The sequence below is a fragment of the Lates calcarifer genome, linkage group LG21 (assembly GCF_001640805.2).
Source record: "Lates calcarifer isolate ASB-BC8 linkage group LG21, TLL_Latcal_v3, whole genome shotgun sequence".
In the NCBI taxonomy this organism is placed as follows: domain Eukaryota; kingdom Metazoa; phylum Chordata; class Actinopteri; family Centropomidae; genus Lates; species Lates calcarifer.
Window position 1 is genome coordinate 13454901 of NC_066853.1, and position 21212 is coordinate 13476112.

General features: G+C 42.0%; 2 protein-coding genes across 2 annotated transcripts; both read left to right on the forward strand.

Annotated features, from left to right (window-relative positions):
* The first annotated feature begins 1077 nt into the window (after positions 1–1077).
* Positions 1078–15222, forward strand: kpna4 (karyopherin alpha 4 (importin alpha 3)). Its single transcript, XM_018702204.2, has 17 exons — positions 1078–1315; positions 3156–3200; positions 3387–3476; positions 5741–5770; positions 5904–5956; positions 7179–7274; positions 7610–7695; positions 8574–8660; positions 8769–8938; positions 10138–10182; positions 10330–10461; positions 10751–10879; positions 11566–11670; positions 11779–11850; positions 12302–12464; positions 12566–12660; positions 12886–15222. The coding sequence occupies exons 1-17, from the start codon at positions 1247–1249 to the stop codon at positions 12979–12981; spliced, it is 1563 nt and encodes a 520-aa protein (XP_018557720.1). The 5' UTR covers positions 1078–1246; the 3' UTR covers positions 12982–15222.
* Positions 15223–17351: 2129 nt separating this feature from the next.
* Positions 17352–20808, forward strand: trim59 (tripartite motif containing 59). The gene is given in 5 exon segments (XM_018702210.2): positions 17352–17632; positions 17778–17999; positions 18106–18315; positions 18815–19240; positions 19242–20808. Coding segments are annotated over 5 exon segments (1275 nt in total). The 5' UTR covers positions 17352–17377; the 3' UTR covers positions 19404–20808.
* Positions 20809–21212: the final 404 nt, after the last annotated feature.

Below are 21212 nucleotides of genomic sequence, written 5' to 3' on the forward strand. Positions count from 1 at the left end.
GTCCACAGTGATCCCCCTCCTGAGATGATCCCAGTGTAGAAGAGGAGGCCTAAAACTACTGCCTTTATTCCAGGCATTTATGCATGTCAGTGTTCATCTAAAGCTGACATGAGTCTTTGACAGTCTCAGTTGGTCAAACGGATATCTTGCAAAATTATTGTGTTTTCAGCACAATATTCCCCATGTTTTAGTTTGTTGTCCCCTTGTTTTATGAGAAGGAAAATGTATAATAATGAGGGCTGCTTACTATCAGGTAACAGTGATTTTGGAGTAATTCCCTGTGTTTAATTTGCAGTAAATCAATCCATTTTAAGATGATCATATATTTTATGTAAAATCATAACCTGCAGAGTGACCATAGCTATAAAATAAAGGTGGTGTCATTAAATGGAACTGCTCAAGTAAAGAAGTAAACTACTTCAACACTGTGATTACAGTAAGTTCAGTACTGAAGTAAAATTACTCAATTATACTAGTGTGTGAATCAGTTCTACTTTTATCTCTGTCATGTCAAACATCTGACCCATCCCACACTCTATCAAACAAGGTACTAATCGTCCAATGTGGAAAAAAAGACCTGCTACATATCCACAGTTTATCCTGATGAAGGATTGTTCTCACCTCCCAGGCTTTCTCCAAGTACAAGGTTGATTAAATTTTTAATAATGTGAACAGCAAACTCAGTCTTTTGTTTTTATCTAAACAAACAAACTGTGCTCTTCCCTATTTAAAAAAGAAGATAGTAAAAACAACATGGAACTTACTTTCTGTCTTTTCAGACAGCACACTGAACAAATCTTCAGAGGCTGGAATTACTGCATTTGCTATGTGTTCCTAATAAACTGACAACTTCGTGCATAGCAATGTGGCTAGATTAAATATCAGTGACACCTCTCATTTTAATGCAACACAGCTGAACAACAGAGACAAACTAAAATAAATGGGTGCTAATTGTGCCTGAATGTTGATCAAATATGAATGCGTGTGTTGTTGTGTGGCGCGCTCTGCAGATGGAAGTTAACAGTGAAACCAATGAGAATACAGGGGATTTCCCCACCCTTCCTCAACGCCAGAGCGAGGCTGCCCTCCTCCTCCACCGCCGGCATTCCCAGTATGCACCGCGGACAGAGCAGCAAAAAATAGTCCGCTACAACGAAAGGCTGAGAAAAGGGAACTAGAAAAAAGGGGTAGCTCACCAGCTAAATCCACGAGTTTAACTGTATTTACCGCAACCAGAACTGCTAACATGGCCGACAGCGAGAAACTGGACAACCAGCGGCTGAAGAATTTCAAGAATAAGGGCCGTGATTTGGAGGTAAAAGTTGTGCGGATATGCGGCGAGGATGTCCTGTTTTCCTCGCCGCCGCCGGCGCTCTGTTCGCGGCCAGCTTCGCCTCCTGGCTTCCCTGTGACGTCGTTTCTAATTTCCACCATCGGGGAACTTTGTGCCCAGAGCCTCGGCCAGGGCCTTCACGGATCACCCGTTTTTAGATCGCTGGCCTTGGCCAGGGCGGTTTCCCGCATTGGTTTTTACGCTGGGTTTCTTTACATCCGAGAGACCGCGCTGGTTATAAAACATGTCAGAAAAGCTGTTCGGAGTTCATTGCCTCCGCTGGATGTGCTACGCTGGCCCGCTGCTAGCCAGGCCCACGGGGAGGGGGGGCATGCTAGCTTAACATAAGCATATCCTCCACCGGATCGGTTTAGCCCGGTGTGTTAGCTAGTGAAAATATTAACCGTACATCCAGCAGTACATATTATTGCCTTTCAGGTTGTCTTTTGGGGGATATTCGCTTGATTGCCAAGCGACAGAGTAACGCTATTTTGATACTGCAGTTAGCTAGCCTGCTAACTGCGTGCTAGCTTGCTAACGTTAAGCTTGAGGTGCTGGTGGCTGCAGTTCCACCCATCCCCCGTCTTTATCATCAAAAACAATGGCGGAAACCAGTCAGCCTCTTTGCCGGCCAGTTACCTTGGTCTTTTAAACAGTGTCGTACTGCTATTTTTTTTTACCCTGTGGCCAGTTGGCGGTTACACATGCTCAGAAACCAAGGTTATCGCGACTAGCTAGTTAACACGATCACATGACGGATGGATCAAAGCTACACGTTGGATCCATAAGTTACCGGTTGCTCTGCAGACAGCTCAGCTTTATTTATGTCAGCAGATGATGGTGTTGTTTTCAGGCGGGCTCCCTTAACATGCATATGAACAGGATATACTCACACATCCTGTTTGACAAGTAGTTTCTGTAGCGAGGTGGTAGGCCTTCAGACATGAGTTGTGTCGCCCGGTAACCTGGTAATAATTGAACACAAGCATTACAGACACATCTACTTCCAAACTGCAAGTACAACAGTGCTGTTCTGCTCATAAAGTGTAAAACAAGCCTCACACACTAGCTTAATCTAATATAACAGTCCTGCAACACAACCCTTGAAGGTTGTAATGTTCAGTTGTGTTGACATTGTTTTCCAGAGATGTTGATTCAAGTTCATGGTCACTTTAGAGGTTTGAATCTGCAGTATGTTTGTACTGAGATGTGTTTGGGATATTATGACGAGCTCATGTGAAGCAGTGTGGGTAGACTAAATATTAGACACACCTGTATTTTAATACAATATGATTAAACATTAGAAACAAGATAGTCTTCAGCAAAGACCACAAATCAGAATCTGCAGTTCTTTGAAACATTTTCAATAAAAAGTAGACACAATAATATTTATGAAGGTAGAATTTCTTACAAGTTGATTTGGCCAGATGTGCCTATTAGCTGAATGTTTTTCATCATTGTCGTTGTTTTTGTGTGTTTTTTTTCTTGGGTAAGAACATGAATAAAGATGGTATCTATCAGAGAAATGGGCGTTAGCAGTCTTGCTAAGGCACATAAAATGGTTTTGCAGTAACTTAAGCTGAGTCACATTAGGTCAGACTGGCGTTAAGTGTGTTTGGGTGCTGTCATATGCAGTGTGTGGGCTGTTGACTTTATGCTCCAGGTATGACTGAGATTGCAGATCAGCTCTGGCCGCACAAACTGGATCTTGATCTCAGGCCGTGCCCCGGATTTGATGTTGTAACTGGTGTGGCTCTTCCTGGGCAGAGACAGGCTGCGATGAAAGTTCCCCTATAATGTTTATATTCTGTTTCTCCCACAGACTATGAGAAGACAGAGGACGGAGGTAGTGGTGGAACTCAGAAAGGTAATCACATTTGTCTTAGATTGTGCCACACACACCCAGCAACCTTCAGTAATTCTGATTTTTATACCCGAATTAAATCCTGGCCTTTATCTGTAGTTTTAAATAATACACTGAAAGATTAAAAATGGTATGCTGAATATCTGCAGGAATATGCATGAAGTGATATTTCTGTTCCCTCTACCACAGAACAAAAGAGATGAGCATCTTCTGAAGAGGAGAAATGTGCCCCATGAGGACATCTGTGAGGACTCTGATGTCGACGGAGATTTCAGATCGGTATGGTTGAGTGTCTTCCTCTCAAAATGTTGTCTGATGCTCCCAGAGTCGTCATATTTTTAGGTTCTGTGCTCTGAGCACAGAGTAGTTTACAGCTGCTGTGAGGTTCTACTGAAGCAGTAGATATGAGAGCTTGGCATGTAGAGTCTGCTTTGACTGACTGACCAAGGAGGTTTTTCACGTTCGATTCGTCTCACTGGTTTAACACTCCAGAGGTTTGGGACATGCTGACGTTTTGTTCATGTGTTGCTGCCTCCTTAGCTCTCCTTTCTTAGCACTAGTTAGCTGGGATGTGAACGAACATGCAGTTTGTCTCTCTGTTTGCTGGTTGGTGTCTCATTTTCCTGAAGAGACCAATTTAGTTTGCATGTTCCTTGGTAGAATCTGTACAGTGCACCTGGTATGACTATCAAGGTTGTCTTCCTTTTTAAATGTCTGAACTTTTTTGGACACAATAATTCCATTAATGTCTGAGAGTGTTTCCTCTTTTGGAGTATTGCCTGCCTGCTTATGTAATCTCCACAGTGGACACCAATGCAGAGCTTTATTTTTCATTTTCAGATGGAAGAAAGCAGGTATAATGTGGGTAGTAAACCAATAATTATAATAACGATTGGCAGGTATAGTTTTGGTTGTAGTGGTAATTGTGATTCTTGCAGCAAAGATTTATTAATGCACATATTGGCCTGAAAATTATCCTCATACTTGGCCTTTTTGAGGCTGACATGATGTACAGGTAAATATTAATCTTACCTTGAGAGTTTGTGTATATATATTCCAAATATTTTTGGGGTCCTTAATTTTTCAGTTGAGCTCTTGGCACCCCACAGACTTTAAAGTCAGTAGTCATCCCTTAATGTATGCAGTATTGGCAGACACCAGACTTACATGTTTTAGAGAAACAGTGTCAAAGCAAATTAATCGATCAATCAAGAATCCCACCGTCACTAAAGGTCTCTGAGCTTGGTGGCAGCGCTGGATTAAAATGGCCACTCAGCAGTTCAGAAATTCAATCACAGTAACGGCTCAGTGGTACTGAGAGAGCCGACTTGAAATGGGCTGCTTAGCAATATATCAACAATGACATGCTGCTCTGACTCACTGTGAGACATTAGTGGGGCTTTTGTGGAAAAGTGCGCTGGCCAATCTAGTTTAAATACTTAACAAACCAAGTGGCTCTGTGGGACTGTTTTCAGTCAGCCTAAAATAACACATTGATTGTGTTGCCTTGAGGACATTTGTTTTCTCATTATTTTGCCCGTTTTGTGGTTAGCTCTCTCAAAATGAATAATTTGGGCCTCTGAGCATGTTAGACTCTAAATGCCTTTTTCTGATATATCACGTTTCCTAAATCCTCACTGTCCCTCAGCCTTTATTTTTTTTAATTTGTCCTTTTTCTGCCATTGTCTGAGTTCTTGTCACCGCTATTTTTGATTTCCCCAGCTTATAGTTATCTCCTTAATCTCCCCTCACAGCCATGGAATGTACACAAATATAAATCTGCTGCAAATACACACATATTTGCATGCAGGGTTGTGTTTGAGCTTTTTTCTTTATTTTTTTCCCCTGGTCTGTTCGATGTTAGTCCACTGCATCCCCTTTATTTTAGGGTGCACAGGCAATTAGCTGGTTCTCAGTAGCACCAGCCAACTTTATTTAATAGGGCCCCCAGTCATGATCAGTTGTTGATTGAAAGTGATACCCGGGGTCTCTACCAGAAGCGGTCAAAACAGGGCTCTGAACTCTCTGTACAGGACATTAGGTGAGGTTGCCAGTTGGCAGATTATCATGTCGAATGCTGGCCTGCACGTCCAGCTCGCTGACTGTGACGCCACAGCTCCACACTGGTTCAGACGAGAATGCAAGTCACTGCTTTGTCTCGATGGCATTTCTCAGTCCCTCCATCCTCCCCTCACTGTTGTCAGTGGTGCTCTGGTGACTTTCCCTCCTGCTTTGTCAACCTCACATACAACAGCAAATATTAGGAATGACTGTTTTTAATGCAAAGCAAGAAGCTAACAGATGTCTGCTCGCCCTCATTTGGTCCTGCCAGCGTATGCACTCTTCAGGGTATTCACATGGCTTTTGTTTAACGGGCACCACTGTGTTTCACAGAGTGGACTTGTTTTCTTGCCAAGCCGCCAGTTTAAAATCGAGCAGCTAATGATCATCTTGTAACTTTTCACATTACATACACACTGAATGTTTTACAAATGTGTGTTGAAGCATGATTCTGGCTGATAACTTGTCTCTCTCTCTTTCAGCAAAACACCTCTCTTGAAGCAATAGTACAAGTAAGCGCGAAGTTTCTTCTTTGTCATTTTGGCAGTCCAAACTCCTCCAAGCTAAACTTGATGTAACTGTGTTGTAATGATATATAAATAGGAATCTGTATGACTTAGTTTGCTTGTATATGCTGTGTTGTAGAACGCCACCAGTGATAATCAGGGCGTCCAGCTGAGCGCTGTTCAAGCTGCCAGGTAGGAACACACTCCCTCACACTCTCATCATGTCAGCTTACACCAACAATTGTTTATTGTCTCTGTATAATCATTTGGTAACACATTTCTCATTTTGTAAAACCATGGATCACACTTCTCAACGTCTAAGAGTTCTCTCACACCTAACCTCATCTGGGCTGGTGTGAACACTGTCAAATAAACACGGGTGCCAACAGTCGCCGATGCAGTTTGTTTGTGGCGTGAAACCAAAGCGGACCGACCGCAGGACTGTGTGATAGTGATTTTAGTGTGAATTCTAAAGAAAAGCAGCTACTGAATCTGTCCGCTGAGTGTGATCTGTTGAGGTGGTGATCTGTATAATCGACCAGATAAACTTACAGATGTTAAAGCGATCTAAATAATTAAGTTCAGTCTTAATTTCAGTTTTCAATACCACACAGAACCTGTTATTTCAATTCAGTTAAATCAGTTATCATGAAATGTTACTTTGTGTCATGAGAAATTGTTTGAATACTGCTACACATTAATATCAAGAAAATGAGGTCATTATTATCATGATGTTACTACTCATACTGAAAATTAGGTTTGGACGGCACGGACAATAAATTGTACTGATGCTGTATCATGTTGAAGTTTTGTTTGCTGTGTAACAGTAGCAGTTTGAATGTTATCAAGATTCAGATCTGGTTCACAAGTGTATTTGTAAGCCGGAGATTCTGCACCAATTCTTACATCTTAAGAGGCTGTCTGATTAAAATTGATGGCCTCTTGCAAAATACAGCCTCAGTGTTGCAATTTCTGGGGCTGAATGTTTTTCCAGCTTGGTGAGACAGCGGTGATTTACAGTACGTCAGCCCCGTCTGATTAATGGACATTGTACTGTAAATGGCACTGCAGCTCAGCAGTGCGGCTCTTCTAAAGAAGTCGGCACAGGTGTAGCTGTAAGGCAGCTGAGTCGTCCAAACATGTTCATGCTCCTTTTTTTTTAAGCCTTTTATTAATTTGTCTATTCTTTTTTCACTGCGGTCTACTTTACGCTTTATTTTGACACTTTGAAGATGCCATCGCACTTGACCTGCTATTGTGCAATGTTGGTGTGGGGTCATAAGCGAGTGATTGATGGACAGTGTGGAGATACTTCACATTCTTTAGCTGTTTGTCTGTGTGGGTTCTTTTTGTTGGTACATGTCAGTAAAACTATGCAAGTGTGTGAGTAATGTTTCCTCTTTTGTTTTTATAGGAAGTTGTTGTCCAGTGACCGTAACCCTCCCATAGATGACCTGATTAAGTCTGGGATCCTTCCTATACTGGTCCACTGCCTGGACAGAGATGACAAGTAAGCAGGCTATAATTCTGTTTGTCCGCATGTAGCAGTGAATCATCCTGTTTCATGTACAATAATTATAGTACAAGTTAGCCCTTTTCCCCCCCGATCGTGTTGAGTTTATGTACACTTCAAAGTTATGTAAATGAGCCAGCAGAGTTTAGCCCCAGCCTACATATGAATGGTGTTGCAGTTATGTAAATGTGTCCCAGTTTTCACCTTCCAGGAGTCATAAATGAGTCATCAGCATGCTCTTACTGTTTGACGCCCATGCCCAATCACACTCATTTTTTCCTGTTGCCTCTCCTGCCTTCATCCATCCCATCCTCTCTCACCTCTCTCTACAGCCCGTCTCTCCAGTTTGAGGCGGCCTGGGCTCTAACCAACATAGCGTCGGGGACTTCAGAGCAGACCCAAGCTGTGGTTCAGTCCAGTAAGTGTTACTGTATCACAACACCACCTCTGCCCCTCTGTGTTCCTTTATTTTATGTCAGTCTTGTTTCTTACTGGTGCATCTTTCTTATCTTTGCATCGTGTTGAGTACAATTTTGAATACTCCTCTAAGTGTTAATTTTATGTTGGTGGGGTGTGCAGTTCACCCATCCATCAGTATTTACTTTGGATAGTCAGTGGTACTTGTCTTTGTTTTCCCTGAGCGAACACTGTGTCTAGAAATTCCAAAAAGAATTCTAAAATCAGAAACAGCCTCCTTCAGGCTGTAAAATAAAATTCATAGGGGCATTTTCAAATAGCATAAGTTCTTACGAATTTTGCTTGATTTTTGTTTGTCACACAGATTGTAGCGCTTACACAGCAATGAACATGTATTGAAACAGGATTGATAATATAGAAAACATTTTAAACAGTGAATTATGCAGTCTCTTAACAGCACTGTTTAAGTATCTATGGTTTTCATTGCCTAAATGAAGCATGCTTTATGATGATCATCTTGAGTGTTCTCTGGTTGCACTTTGTTCAGATCTGCTTCTGAATTTGTTTGTATATGGCTTTATGTTTGCATAATTGATGTACATGAATATAGCTGTAATACCTTCCTGTTCTCCCTCTTCATTTCTTTTATTAGCATTTTGGGGTTTAGTTGCAATTTTTAAATGAAGTGCAAACTTCATTTAATGTGTGTGATCAGATGATTAAAAGTCATATTGAAAAATAGTATCATAACCATCACAACTCCTACTAGAGCTGTTTATAAGTTCTGAGGAGCATGGTGTGTACCTGAATTAAAGCAGTACATCAGATCATGAGATGCCCTTCTAAATTATCGATATGTATCTGTCTCCTCGTGTGTAGATGCTGTGCCACTGTTTCTGAGGCTGCTTCACTCTCCTCACCAGAATGTGTGTGAGCAGGCTGTTTGGGCCTTGGGCAACATTATAGGTGAGTTGCTGTTGGTGTGAACATGGAGTGTGTTAGAAATATACACAGCTGGTCCCGAGATGACATGCACTCCCTCTGTTTATGTGTGTGTGCACGCACTCTCTCCAGGTGATGGCCCCCAGTGCAGAGACTATGTGATCAGCTTGGGTGTAGTGAAGCCCCTGCTCTCTTTCATCAGTCCCTCCATCCCCATCACCTTCCTCCGCAATGTCACCTGGGTCATGGTCAATCTGTGCCGCCACAAGGACCCTCCACCACCCATGGAGACGATCCAGGAGGTGTGTACAGTTATGTGTGCAGAGAAAGTGTTATTTGAAGCGCTGTGTGTCAGTGTTTGTGGGTGAGAAGATGGTGAGGGATCACATCCTTTTTCACTGTACTTCCAAATCCTGCAGGTTTTACAGTCTTAGCTTCATTTGGTAACTCTTTGTTTTATGTGTCTGTTATTTCCTAATAATTTCTCAGCTCAGAGACTGTTATTTTAGTTTGTTCAATTAATTGAGTTTATTTTTAAGTTATAGATGAATTTCCATGAAAGAAACTGATCAGTTTATAAATAAATATTTATTGCTCATTCAGCTATTATTGTAAACTTTATTTTTCATTTATGCTGAATTGACATATTCTGCTTTATGCATATTTAGCTCACCTGCTATCCTCTCTGATCACTTTGCCTGTAATTAAGTCCAGGAAACTTCTGAGGTGATAATTTGGAAATAAATTAGAATTCATGGACCTGCAACATAAAGTGTTGCCCATTAGTTTGCATTTTGGAAATAAGATGTCTTAAATAGTGGATGTTAAATATTGAATATGCCGGGTGTTAGGGGGAAAAAAACGATCTGGGCAAACAATTAGAATAAGAGAGTGCCAACTGTCTGATGATCCTCTACTGTATCTTTATAACCAGACAGACAACATTTCAATCTGACAATAATCTTCCATATAATACTGAGGACCAGTCAGACAGTAGGAAGTGCCTAATTGAAATGTTGTCACCTTTTAATAAAACCTAGTTGCGAGCTTGGAAAGTGTGTAGGCTCTCTATAATACTAAGACAGTATTGATGGCTAAATGTTCCTGTACATGCAGGTGCTTACAGTATGTTTTTCAGAAGCTACAAAACTGATTCCAGACTAAAGTATTACCTGAAGAGATAATTAGTTTTTGTGCTACAGTGGATACCTTCATGCCTCTCCTGAAACCACAAAGAAAGATGTGTGTTTATTAGCTGGTGTTTGACAGGGAGAGAGAGGTAAGGAGGATTTGTGCATCACCATCAGTGGTCTACTCAAGCTGGTAGAATGAGAGCACATTTATTATGTTGCTGTTTGGTGCAGATATTAGAGGTGGTGTAGCAGTTGTTGCAGAATAAGTGACTCTGCAGCCATCGCAGCTGTGAGCAAACCATTATGGTTTAAGTTTTTGTTGTCATTTTCTCCACATAATGATTTTTTTTTCTTTTCTAAATTCTCAGATTCTGCCAGCTCTCTGCGTGCTGATCCACCACACTGATGTCAGTGTAAGTACACAGACTTAAAGCAGCATGTGGTGCATTGGCCCTATGCTATATTCCCATATGAAAGTACCTGCTACATCATCACTTTCTGATAAAGCTTGAGCACAAAGCAAAATGTATTTATTACAATCTTGCTTTTGCTGCCTCCAGATCTTGGTAGACACAGTGTGGGCCCTGTCCTACCTGACGGACGCTGGGAACGAGCAGATCCAAATGGTCATCGACTCTGGCATCGTCCCTCACCTGGTCCCTCTGCTCAGTCACCAGGAGGTCAAAGTTCAGGTACGGAAAGAAGAATGGTGCTGTTTAGTTTTAATTAAATGCCCAATTTAGGAAAACTTGATTTTAACTATATTGCCATGTTATATCACAACATTGGATACAGTTAAGAAAGTACAAACACTACTAAAGAATCTTAAGATCTGCTCAACAAGAGGTTGTTTTTGTTTTGTTTTTTTTCTCCCTGTGATTACGTGCTACAACAAGCATCTTTGAATATCTAGAAAGTAGCTCTCTATAAATAAGTATTTATTATTATCAAAACAATTTCACACTTCCTCTCCACACCCAGACTGCAGCCCTGAGGGCTGTTGGGAACATAGTGACTGGCACAGATGAACAGACCCAGGTGGTGCTCAACTGTGACGCTCTCAGCCATTTCCCTGCCCTCCTCACTCACCCAAAGGAGAAAATCAACAAGGTAAAATATTCCCCATCCTCTTCCTCCTCTACACACTTAAGCTTGACTGGAATCTGCTACATCGGTTGCCTGGAAGTGATGAAATCAGAGACTTGGTGCTAGTGTGAATGCTGTGTGAGAGATAATAGATGGGACAGATAGCAAACAGTAGGGCTTCACAACATGGAGAATCGTGAGGATGAAGACGACGACGAGGATCTCAGCCGCCGGCTAGTCGTAGTTAGTGAGACGGGTGGGGGTGGGGGGGAACTAATCTGCTTGCATGTGATTGAATGTGTAATATCATGGGCTGGTGGCCAAAGGGTGCTGAGACCATGTGTCCCTGCTGATATTGGAGTGCATCTGAGACCAGTCACTTATAAAATGAGGCCCCCCTACCCCAGCCTTTGTGACCTGGACAATGATTAGAGCCTCAAAGTCGCCCTTGCCCCACCTACAGCACTCTGTCTCGGCCAGAGGTCAATCTCTCTGAGCTGACCTCTGGATTCTGATCCAGTTTAGACACAAAAACTGTCATTCTAATAACAGTCTATACAATGTGTGTTTTCCCCGACTGATTCCCTCTCTTCGGTTGAAGACACTAAAAGTCACCCAGCTTCTCTGGTTAGAATAAACCCTATATACACTTCAGCTATGTTTAGGTTAACAAACTAACAAAAACAGCCCCTCTTCTTTCTCTCCTGTAGGAGGCAGTGTGGTTCCTGTCCAACATCACAGCAGGCAACCAGCAGCAGGTGCAGGCCGTCATTGACGCCAAGCTAGTCCCCATGATCATTCATCTGCTTGACAAGGTTTGTATCCATGTGCCCTTTTTTACGCACTATCAAGTACAAATAGATGATGCATGATGCTTTGTAGAACAAAGTGAACTAATGTCACTTACTTTGGATCTACTTTAGGGTGACTTTGGCACTCAGAAGGAAGCCGCCTGGGCCATCAGCAACCTGACAATAAGTGGGAGGAAAGATCAGGTAAGAACCTTTTCCTTTGTAGTGTTTCAGCCTGAACTGACTGAACCTTTTGTGTGCTTTAACCCTGTAATCCATCTCACACACCCAGTCCTTACCAAAGACTAATTGATCTCTGTTAACTGCTCAACAAGTCATTAACTTGAGTAAAAAAGAGCATTTCTAAGTCATGAAAAACTGTGAAGAAAAGTTATTAATCACGACTTATGTTGTGGTGAATAATTAACTCCAATGTGGGGGTTTAGTTGACTGTTTTAATTGCCAAACCACTATTGCTATTAATTATACTTATTAGTGACTCCTAATCTTTGAAGGCAAACAAGAAGATTACATCAACAAAAGCTGTAAATTTGAATTGCAGGAAATGCAGACCCTCCATTGATGAAGTATTCCTTCCTTCTCAAACTTGTCAGATCACTCATAATCAGTGCATCACTGTCTCTGCCATCCACAGGTGGCGCACCTCATCGAGAAGCAGGTGATCCCTCCATTCTGCAACCTGCTGACCGTGAAGGACGCTCAAGTTGTGCAGGTCGTCCTCGATGGCCTCAGCAATATCCTCAAAATGGCCGACGATGAGGCTGAAACTATTGCTAACCTCATTGAGGAATGTGGAGGTGAGATTCACTGATCAAACATCAACATCATTGATTTTTAACTTATTAAAATCAAGCATTAATATGCAGTTGAATGCTAAACTGCTCTGTTTGGCCCACAGGTTTGGAAAAGGTGGAGCAACTGCAGAATCACGAAAATGAAGATATATACAAATTGGCCTACGAAATTATTGATCAATTCTTCTCATCTGATGATGTAAGTTATATATGTATATTTTACCTTTTAATTTCAGATTTAGTTTCAGTAAGTATTATTTTGGTTTAAAAGCAAAGTAACTGTCTAGTGCTGTTAGCAGCACCTGGAGAAATATTGGACTCTTATTTTTCCTTTCACTGGTTGGCTCATCATGTATTGAACACCTCTGGTGTTTGATCCACTTTCCTGTTAACATTGTCAATGCTGTATTGCATTGTCATTCAGATCGATGAAGACACCAGCCTGGTCCCAGAGGCCATCCAGGGCGGAACTTACGGCTTTAACTCAGCCAACGTGCCAGCCGAGGGATTCCAGTTCTAGACGGCATCTGGGGTATTCTGGAGTTTTGTTCACGATGCAGCACTCTGTTCAACATAAAAAAATTAGGAGAGAAAGAGCGAGAGAGAGCGAGAGTGTGAGAAATTTGATCCATTGTGCTTGGCTCGTGGGATCCATGGCTGCATCTTATCTGAGAGAAAAATGTGTGGATTTCATTTGGCATTCCAGGGGAACCAGCCCAAATGAAGTTTGAGATGGCGAGTGGGTGCGAGTGAGAATGAGTGGCTACATGTTGCAAAAAAGCAAAACATCTACATCGAATGCGTTGAGAGACATGCCGACATAACTTCTGTGTTATTGGAGCTGTCGTCTTCGGAAAACTACTTCAAATGACAACAAAAAAAACTCGATGTCTGCCCGGGGAGAACCAAGGACATCCAAAAATAAGAAATCAAGAGATCTTGAAATATGACAATACAACAAAATGCAGAAATGAATATAACTATAATTATGAACTGAGATGAACCACAAACCATCACAATTCTGCGGTCCTCCGACTAGAGAGGGCGCCACCCTCAATGTGCCCCTCACCCAATCGGCCACGCTATCAGACATGTGTGTGAATGGACCCATTGTGTATGAATGTCTGGACTCAGTGCTGAGGAGCCAGGTTCATCTCCTCCAACAAGACGCCCCGATGGGGCACCATCCTCTCCCCCTGGTGGGCGGGGCCAGGAGTCCGGCTGCGCGTGTCGCATGTGCGAGAGAATGGACGGATGAGTTGTGTGTGCTTGGCTGCGTGCGTGACTGGGAGTATGCAAGGCTGGGTGAGAACGCATGCAGAGACGGGAAAAAGATACAAATACAACATCTGAAGAGAAACAAAAATTGAGAAACGTAACAATGAGGTTAGCAAAGGTTTCAGGAAAGAAATTCTGCCTTTGAAAGAGAGGCTGATCCTCTAATCCCTAAAAGGAAGAACTTTGGATATGAAAAAAAATCATCGTCATCACAAGGATTATTATTATTTTTTTGTTTTTTGAATTATTGTTAATTTAGTATTAATTGACACTGGACAATGCTATTGGCAGGTGTGGAGCAGCAGTGCATTGTATCAAGATGCATTTGGTGGCTTTTGGGCTTTTCTTTTTGCCTCCAGTGTGTTCCTTTTTATGATATTTTTTATTTTCAGCTTTTAGTTTCACTGCTTCTGTAAAGGTGATTGATGACGATCGTATTCCACCCTCACACCAGAACCCTAACCTACGCGCCAGACATGGGCTTGATGCTGTGAAATTCTGACACCATCACTATAATCAACCAAATGACCTGTTCCCCTTGTGACACTTCATTATTTCTCCTTCAATTAACAGCAAAATCACTGCTTTGCAGTATTGTTGCCATAGCTTTGACTTATCACCAAGGGAGAAGAGAACAATGGCCATTTCACGTAGGATTGTGAATCATAACCTTTGCATGTACTAAACTATAGCACAGTTATTTTTAGGGTATTTTAGTTTCCTTAGGCTGTGGATACAGTGTAATTTTCATTTTAAGTAAAACTGTGCTTAAATGTTACATGTTTCCCCTTCCCTTACCCCTCACTAGTGTCCAATTTGCTAAATAATCTGTATGGTTTTGCACATGTACTGCAAAGTGAGGCCTGAAGTCTTTCTGAAGGTGTGTTGGTCGGTTTCATAGGTTTTGACCTGCCAACAACCTCTACAATATGCATCACTCAACCACAATCTTTGTTGTATTTCTAGAGTAATCCAATGATGCTTTTTAGTGATACTTGAGAAAATTATAACTTTATTTCAGGAGCAGCAGTAATGAATCTGCTAATGTATCTCAGCTAGACTAAGAGGGGATTAAACTCCCTTTTCTCAAGGTCAAAGGGCGAGTTGGGGAGTTGTCCTAAGTGGGTTCTCCTGAATAATAAATAAACCCATGAACAAGTTTGCTGTACCTTTAGTACCTTGCAGTCCTTAGCCCCCATACTCCTCTTTCCTCTTATACCAGCTAGGTGTACAAGCTTACCTTTTTCCATTTTTTGTGTTAACTTCAAACACTGTAGTAAATGATTACACATTGTGCTCATAAACCTTCTGTTGAACATAGGGGTATTTTTTTGCAGCATTCCTTGTTAGCAAACATGTGGTTTCAAATCTAAAATTATGAGATGGAAAGATAAAAAAGGTGGTTTGCCCAAAAACCTTTTTTGGGGAGATAGGCTACAGGATAGGTTGTCTTTGAGAAAATAAATAGTGAAACCCAAATCGAGAGACTGTGTGTGTGTGTGGTCTGTTGTGAGGAGGTGGTGTGATTAATACTTTTGCGTTTATTTGCTTGTTTTTCCACTTGTTAAAAATGTTAAACAGCCATGTGGCTTCGTTTCTCTTAACAGTTGAGCTTATATTCAAATCGAGAAAAGGCGGCGTCTGATTGGTCAGGGAGACAGTTTTTCCGCATGCGTACTACCGAAGAATTAAAAAAAGGTTGCATTCGAAGTAGCTGCCGGAAATGGTGAGGATGAAAAAGAAAAACGTTATTTAAATGAACTAACTCTTTTAATTCGCGAAAAGAATAGACTTATTTTAAGTCTGTAAACATCGCAGAACACGTTTACTTTACTTCATATTCTCTTACACGAGCATTTGAATGCTCTAAAAGTTTGGCATGTTTTCATATGCCCGCCTCCTGCTGCTGTAAGGAATAGGAATTTACTGAGAGCACTTGAAGGCAGCACGGGAGGGAACAGGAAATGAAAGCTCTGTTTTGGAGAGACACTGCTCCGAGCAGACGGTGAGTTTCTAACAAGACTTCTCTGTTAAAACATCCTTTTTCTGTGTGTATAGTCGTGTCACTAAGACAAACAACGACTAGACGATTAAACAGACGCAAACAAATGGTAGACCAGATCGCCGAGAAAGTGTCCGCCATGTCTGTAATGTAGTTAACGTACGTTAAAAGTATTTGGGAGTGTCAGGTTAGTTGAAACAAAAAATAAAGTTTGTAATGTGAATTGCTCCACATTTTCTAGTTTTCGTGTAGCCGAAGTTACGCTACATGAACCCACACAGCAGGAGAGTGTTTGTTTGAAAGAAAACGGTGAACTATGATTTTATATCCGAGTTTTTAAAAAAGAAAAACGTTAAAATTTTGTGTAAAAGTGTAAATCGACTCAACAATTGCGTTACCTGCAGACTTAACTCTTGACCCCTGAAATATCTGTCAGTGCCCCAGTAAGCAAAAAAAAAAAAAAAATTTTTTTAATGCAGTTTTAAATATAACTGCATATGTGGATATGGCTAAAATTCTCTTTGCAGTGAGTTTAATTGATGATAATGATCGGGCCTCAGCAGGACACCTGTTACCTATTTGAATCTGGGCGCCAACTCGGCTGCAGGTAGACTCCATAAACGCATCAGGTTTTGTGCATGGTCACACAGCTGAACAGCCTGTCCCTGACAACAAAGTGTGTGTCTGTGGGTGTTGGGGCTGGGTGGGTGCTGGCATAAGGCCTCCTATTGTCGCTGCGGTGCTGGCTGTAACTAGAGGAGAGAGCACACACACACACACCACACCACAAAATAACTGATCCTGTAATAAGAGCTGAGCCTTTTTTGGCCGTTTAACTGTTTTTCAGTACAAGATCTCCACACATACTGGTTAGACTTACTTTAATGAGGCGAGGACAAATAAGGAACACTAAGTGTGCACTTCATTAGATACGCCTGTACTATCTGTTACAATCCAATACAGTTGCTCTGCCATAGTTTACTTTTATTATGCCTATAATGTTTTTGACATTGTCATAGATGTGTTAATTAAATTGTGTTTTTGCACTGAGGTCATTGTGGTGGTGTTGTACTGGACTGCTATAGTCAGAGGTGTTCCTAATATTCTGAACCCTTCATGTAGGGAGGGGGAAAAATAGAAACCTCCATCACCACAATATTACCTTTAATTATGACCTCAGTAATAAATAACAATAAATAAAATTAAATTTACTCATTTATGACAGTGCCAACAAACAGTGAACATTTTGAACTTTATAAAGCTTTTGTATTGTTTTGCAACAGAATTTTATTCATTTTCATTCTATGATATGTTCAGAAAGGCTCTCAAAATATACAAACACACTTTTACTTATGTATTCTCAGATATACATGAATCCAAAATAAGCAAGTGCAGGATATGTTTGAAACTAATGAAATAATTGTTTATCAAAATAATTGATGGTCAGATTTCTGTTGATTGACTTTCTAAATGTAATCAAGTTCTGTCCCATTATTAAAAGTAATCTCCAAGTTATATTCACTATACATTTGTAGCAAGTTACTATGTTGCAGCTTTTCACCCACCCTGCTCTCCTGCCAGATCTTCTTCTCCCTAAACCCCCAGTCCTGCCGGAGCGCGGCCCCCAGTCTCCATCATGGACAACCTAGAGGAGGACCTGACGTGCTCGGTGTGCTACTCTCTGTTCTCTGACCCACGAGTCTTGCCGTGCTCGCACACCTTCTGTAAGACCTGCCTGGACAACTTGCTCCAGGTGTCTACCAACTACTCCATCTGGCGTCCGCTCCGTGTTCCGCTAAAATGCCCCAACTGTCGCAGTGTGATGGAGCTGCCCCCGGCAGGCGTAGAAGCTCTGCCCACCAACGTATCTCTGCGGGCCATCATCGAGAAAGTAGGAGAGAGAATCACTTGTGTTCATCTGAAACATTTATCCTTTGACTTCCTGTCAGTCTGAAATCCTCTTCTTGGCTGTTGCCTTGCTGCTTCAGTTCGTTCTCATCCGTTTTGTGTGTCTGTTCGCTCATTTGCTCTCTCAGTACCAGAGGGACAGTGACCCACGACCCCCCTCCTGTCCGGAGCACAACAGGCAACCTCTGAACATGTACTGCATCCGGGATCGGCAGCTGATCTGCGGGCTGTGTCTGACTGTTGGGCAGCACCAGGGCCACGCCATAGACGACCTGCAGGCGGCTTTCATCCGAGAAAAACAGACGCCATCGCGACTGCTGGCCAGACTCTCTGAGCAGAGATGGGTGCAGGTGGGGAGCAAGTATCTGAGTTGGAACTGAATATTTTAGTATTAAAAAAAAATAAAAACAACCATCCACTTGCACTGACTGCCCTCTCCTTCTCTCCCTCTGTTAGGCGTGTGAGCTAGGGGAGCAGCTGGAGCAGGAGAAGGCCCGCTGTGAGGGGCTGGTGAGGCAGGACCGACAGGAAGTCAACCAGTTTTTTCAGACGCTGGAGGCGGTGCTGGCCAGGAAGAGACAAGCCTACCTGGAGGCCCTGGATAAAGCTGCTGCAGAGGTGTCCCAGGCCTACGACCCACTCATCCACAGAGTGAAGGAGCTACAGGTGAGTTTCAGGGCTGATGTACATTAACGCAAAGCATGAACAGATCATCACAGAAAATGACACATTTTTGGAAATATTTAGCAGAACTTAGCTGCTCAGACCAATCTTAAAGTCTTAGAAGAGCAGCAGAAAAGTGTAAGACGAGTGTCTCGGACAGTCTAAAATTAAACAAGTCAGTGACTAATGTGAGCACTTATGCTGCATTCATGTCACATAGGATAGATGTGCATCACCACATGGCCCAAGTCATGAGGCATCCATGTTTTTTTGGTTCTCAGGTGCCTCTAAATTATTTAGCGCCACGATAGATATATCTGAGGTTCCCTGTCATGATCCCAACTTGGATGTTGAAGATGATGCTATTTACAAGTTGGACACAAATAATTTGGGAAATCCGACACGACATGAATGCCATCTTGACAATTTTTTTATGATCTTAGAGATTGTTCTTGGACATTGAATTGTGGTTGAAATACTAAAGAAGTCCTGTTTCCTCCAGGAAGAACAGCTGGACCTGGTGTCCTTGGGTTCATCAGTGGAGGAGGAGGACTCGCCGCTGGTCTTCCTAGAGAAGGCGCACTTGTTCAGAGAGAGGGTGGAGGAGTTTATTAAAACCCCTCTGCCCTCGGTGTTAAATCTCTCTGTCAACCCGCGGGCAGCAGAGTACCTGCAGCAGCACTGGCCCGCTGTGACCATCGGGAGTCTGGAGGAAGCGCCCATTCCTAAGGTGAGCTGCTGCACAAGATGCGGCGGTGCGGAGGCCGAGGCCAGAGGGGATGAGTCCGACCCGTGGCGCGAGCTATGGCCGACTTCTTTTGTGGTGCTTCTGGGGCTGCTGCTGCTGCTGGCGGTGCTGTGGGCGAACCCGGTCGGGGGCGCGTCGCTCGGCTTCTCACTGTTGTCGCGGTTCAGTCAGTTAGTCCACAGGCCTGGGCAGTGAACTCATCACGTCTGTCTGGGACACGGCGGGATCAGCGTACACGGTGGCGGAGGCGGCTGTAGAGAGGTGTGGCACACAACTCTCCTCAGTCGGGGAGAAGGCTTTTCAGCAGCTGGCTGCCTTATTTAAAACTCTGACATCCCACTGATGAAACCTTAAACCCTCAACTTTTATATAGAAACAACAGAAAGTCTCACTTCCCCATTCCAGTAGTAAAGGGGAAAAAATCCACCCTAAAATATCATTTAAACAGCTGCTGCTTATTTTGATGTTTGACAATAGCAACAATCAAAAACAGCGAATGTCTGATTTTGCTGTCAGTTTCACAGTAAAACAAGGCTTTCTTTTTAGATGTAGACCAACACTGAACCTTATGTGGTAACAGTGGAGTAAATGAACCACAATGCATTGCAGGTCCTTTTCCTTTGTTTTTGTTAACGCTTCTCAGCACTCACACCTGGAAAATTAAGGCAATAAGTAAACAAATAACTAGATATTGAAGGCTGGTTTATGGAAAATTCTGACAACAAAAAAAAGATTTTTATAAAACTGGATATAACAAAAACTAAAACTTATTTATCAGAAATAACATCAGCACAAAAAAAGTTAGAAATGTAGTAACCATCATACGTAGATCATAATGTTACTGAGAGGGTGGATTTTTCCCTTTAGCCTCATTTCAAAGATTCCCAGGGGTCCTATGCAGACTGGGGGGTGGGAATATGACTGCTATTTTCAAGTTCTTAAAAAAAATGTAGACAGTTTATGTAGCTAGAAATCTTTTTATACGAGTATGAATTGTGTTATTGTCTAGTGTTTTGTGTTTCTCTTTGTGGTGTGTTTTTCTAGATGATCGTCATACTGCCTAACTAATAAGCATTTATCATATCAAACATTAGTCGAAACACTTTAACATAGACTGAGGTTTTCAAAAAGAAAAGGCAGAAACCGTGCCTAGAAATTTATAAGTCACCTTTCCCATAATGCACTGGGACATTACAGTAGCTTCACCGTTGCTCAGGCCGTCAGCACAGCCTCTCGTGTATCTCCTTACACAAGACTGTTTACAGTGACTGGAGCAGTATGTGAAATTTAGAGCCTGCAGAGTGGAACCAGACACACAGTGGATCTGACTTAAAGCCTCCACATATCATGTTGCGGTGATGCTCTGAGCGGCTCCCTTACTGTGCCTTTAACCATCATGCCTTTACATCGCCCGCACTTAATAGCTTTATTGTAGTGGACTGGTTATTCCATCAGGACCAATACGTCTTCTTAGCATAGTGCTGTTTTTTTTCATTTTTTTACTAAAATGGTGCAATGATATACAGTATATTTAAAAAAATATTACAGCCTTTGGAAAAGCTTTACCAGCAGTACTCTGCTAGAGCAGGTTTGCTTGAGCAGATTTCAGCAGGGTCAGTCCAGTTTCTACACAATTATTATGTTACCCAGACCTGTTGTAGTGGTTGTATTTTTATAAACTTTTTCTCAATTTCTGTATTTAAAAAAAAAAAAAAAAAAAATTCAAATAAATTTGTTCAAGTGCTTTATGTTCTTGTAGTGTTCAAAGCCATCTGTGTGCCGGTGTGAGATGGGGTACAAGTCAATTAGTGATGCAGTGAGCTCAATTAAGTGATGCTCACTACAGTTGTCTTTGCAGTGTGAAATACAGTAAATGGTGTCCCAGCTGTCACATCACCTCTGAGCACACGCTGGGCAAATCATAACTGTTTGAGTTGGTCCTGCACAAGCTGAATTCAGAATTGCCTTTTGGCTCGATTTGTGTGATATACGCAACTTGAGGAATCTATAGTCTAAGTTAAGGTTTTTATTAATTCAATTTAATTTTATTTATATAGGGCCAAATCACAACAGAAGTTATCTCAAGACACTTTTCATATAGAGCAGGTCTAGACCGTACTCTTTAGATTATTATCATTACAGAGAGAGATCC